At 39.1% G+C, this 3,261-nt stretch overlaps 1 protein-coding gene across 1 annotated transcript; it reads right to left on the bottom strand.

Moving 5' to 3' along the window:
* Positions 1–572: 572 nt before the first annotated feature.
* On the bottom strand, positions 573–1,797 carry LOC131027313 (ethylene-responsive transcription factor 11). The gene has a single exon (XM_057957325.2). The coding sequence runs from the start codon at positions 1,300–1,302 to the stop codon at positions 739–741; it is 564 nt and encodes a 187-aa protein (XP_057813308.2). The 5' UTR covers positions 1,303–1,797; the 3' UTR covers positions 573–738.
* Positions 1,798–3,261: the final 1,464 nt, after the last annotated feature.

The raw sequence follows: 3,261 nt of genomic DNA, 5'->3' as shown, positions 1-3,261 counted from the left end.
TTCCTCGTACATCACGGACTTGACGTGCCATTCACAACGCAATAAAATCATCATCCTTCGCCTTCCCCATCGTTAGATTGTTTCACACGTTTTTGCCTAGGTAATTATACTTCAATTTCAGCGAACCACTCGTTTGCCCTGCCTTTCTGTGAGATGACAGGACACTGAATATGCAGACATTCTGCTAAATTGCAGAGATTCTCGGCTCTGTCTAGGTACCTCTTATCTTTATCTTTTAAGTGAGCAAACAGAGAAAGAAACTTCAAATAAAATGACTTGGATTTTATAAGTTGTACCTTTATTTATTTAGGTATATTCCGCTCACATGACTTCCATAAATTTCTAGTACGGCCGTCTTATTTTGGTTCCCTGCTCTATTTTGATTACCTGTCTGTACTGAAAATCATTTATCGTATCAATCAAACGATTAATAGTGTTGAACACAACAATGTTTACAGAGTTAAAGAACAGAAATTATAAGCCAGACTGGATTATATAACACAACGATTCTTAAAATGACAAAAATGCCAGCACAGGAAGGACTAATCTGTGAGCTTTTCTGTATCATTCACTAATCGGAAAATGGAATTTCTTCTAAAATATAATTCGGCTATTGTACACACATTCACGCGTTAATTATGATTGTCATTAGGTTTCTTCAGATGCCACAATTTTTGCATCAGAAACCGAAATCCGCCCTAAATAGTCAGAAAAAAATGCATTTTACAAGCAGATCTGTTACAATTGACAGTCCTCATCAAGAGGAGCCGGAAGATTGAGATCGAAAAGCGGAAGCTTTCTGTTAGAAAGAGGCTTTGCCTCTGCCTCTGCCTCTGCCTCTGCTTCTGCTTCCGCTTCGCCGTCTACGACAACTGACGAAGAATCACAATCGCTCTGGCCGTTGCGGCCCTCGACTTCCTTCTTCACCGTCTTTTTACAAGATGTCTGTCTATTGTCAGAAAAAACAAGATCCGCTTTCTCGCGACCGAACAAGAAGAACTGTTTCGCAGCAACGGCGGAAAAGGAAGCGCCGGGCTTCACATCCAACTCCATGGCGCTACTCTGGCTGCTGCTCTGTGCCGCCGGGGAACAAGGATAGGCGAAATTAGTCTTAGCTTTTGAGCCTTTGAAAGAAATTGCAGCAGAATCGTAAGCCCTAGCTGCTTCCTCAGCAGTACCAAAAGTTCCGAGCCAAACTCTTCGTTTCCTGGCAGGATCTCTGATCTCTGCGGCGAATCGACCCCAGGGCCTCTTCCTCACTCCCCTGTAGTGCACTTCCAAGCCATCTTTCCTGGGAGCCATAATAATAACCTCTGGAAAACAGAAAAACGCAGCTGAAACAAACTGGATCAGATTGAAGGATTACGGCTTTGTGATGCTATGCTATTTAGCCATTAATCTACCTGATATTTATAGAATTGAAGGAAGATGGGACGAAAAGGAGTGGAAAGGCAGAGCGGCACTTCCAATTCCCGGGTAAATCGCGTGATTCGAAGATGAAGGGACTTTAACGTTTTGCCAGAAAAGCGACCGGCTGGTCCGTTGGTTTGACAGTTGACTCACTCATGCCCGCTACTCGGCGGCAAACGGACTTTTTGAAGCGCGTTCATCCGTTCATTTCACGTCCGTGGGCCGCAGGCGCCGTAAAACCTTTTTTTGGCGGTCGCCGTGAAACCTTTTTAGGCGATTGCCGTGAAACCTTTTTTTGGCGGTTACCGTAATACCTTTTTTCGAACACGTCATACCTTTTTTCGATCACGTCATACCTTTTTTCGATCACTTTTACCGTTTGAATTTTAATAATGAATTTCAGACCGCGGCTTTGTACTTTTTGTGAATATCGAAGGGCGTTCCTCCCGAGAAATCTTCGCCCCGCCGGCCTCCGGCAACGAGGGATTTCTCTTTGAATTTTCCTGTGTATACTTTTTCTATTTTTTTATTAAAAAGATGGTGTACATGTTTTTTGGAAGGAAATAGTGAAGTGATTTTATTTTTATTTTTTATTTTTAAATTATGTTGGGTAATTTTTTTAACGTGATTGGTGATGTTGGTCCATCTCCACGTGAAATGTTTTTGATTCGGAGTTATGAACAAATTTCACTTGTTCAAACACTCTAGCTCAACGGTCCAGCGAATGTACAAGGCCTTGTTGCGTGCACAATGCCCAACATGGATTTGAACCTTGATGGCCGCTTCACCAATGAAGTATCGTGACACTACATGTCCGAAGACAGTTTTTTCTATTTTTTAAATTTTTATTTAAAAGAAAGGTTGCAATTTAATTGAGGTTTTATTGAAGATTTTTTCGTTTTTATAGTGAAAATTTGTTGATCTTGATTTAGGCTTTTTTTAATCAAAGATTTTATGTCATCCACTACAAAGAATTTTTAGTTATTCAATATGAAAGTACAAGTCTTTATGTTGAAACCTCTTCAGCCAAGAGTCAAGGATTGATGGGTATCCATTCCGTCAAATTCTCCCGAAGCACTATCCAAGTCTCATCCCTTATGATGTCAAGGCCTTGTGTTCAACAAGATTCGATCCGTGTTGGCCTCGTTTAGAACCATTTGATCTAACAAAATTTAACATTATAATTGTTTGAAATAAGATAAGGGTGAATGTAGTAATTGTTGTGCAAGGAAGAATTTTTAATGTCAATTGAGGTAGTTAGAAAAGTTAAAAGTGTTTTATAAGTCCAAAGTATTATTGGTATGATAAAAACAAGATAGATTATAAGTTTTGTTGTTTTATGGTTTACTTCTTCTATAAAGATTCTATATAATAAACACTTAATAGACATAAATCTCTTGATTAGCCACAATCTCCCAAGGTAGAGTGCTTACTTGAAAAGTTTTAATTGATGTCACACTATCTTGCTACACATGTCATTTGTAATAGCATTGGTTTTCAGTCATCATAATGAGTTGTTTGCATTAAGAGTCTAAACTCATATGCATAATGATTCAACTTGAGCTAAATGTCTTAGCCTAATATGCTCATGCTTTAGCGCTTGTTCATAGAACCCATGGACATACATGTAAGTGAAGTTAACTCCAAGTGGACTCTCATCCACTTGAGTTACTCTTCTTAACCCATTAAAGGGATCAACCTTTGGAGTTGTGACTATGCATTGGGTAAGTGCATGAAAATGAGGGATCAAAAGAGGGTCTTCAAAGGTCATTTTTTTAAATCAACAAAAAATGATCTTGGACGAGAAAATGAAGATAGTTATGCTCAAAATTTGAAGATTCGACAAGAATA

Source organism: Cryptomeria japonica, chromosome 8, assembly GCF_030272615.1.
Source record: "Cryptomeria japonica chromosome 8, Sugi_1.0, whole genome shotgun sequence".
NCBI classification, from domain to species: Eukaryota; Viridiplantae; Streptophyta; class Pinopsida; order Cupressales; family Cupressaceae; genus Cryptomeria; species Cryptomeria japonica.
Note: the sequence above shows the minus strand (reverse complement) of the source record. Positions and strands in the feature narration are given on the sequence as shown.

Bases quoted from the DNA above. Each gene is read 5' to 3' on its own strand.
- LOC131027313 (XM_057957325.2), bottom strand. From the start codon at position 1,302: ATGGCTCCCAGGAAAGATGGCTTGGAAGTGCACTACAGGGGAGTGAGG.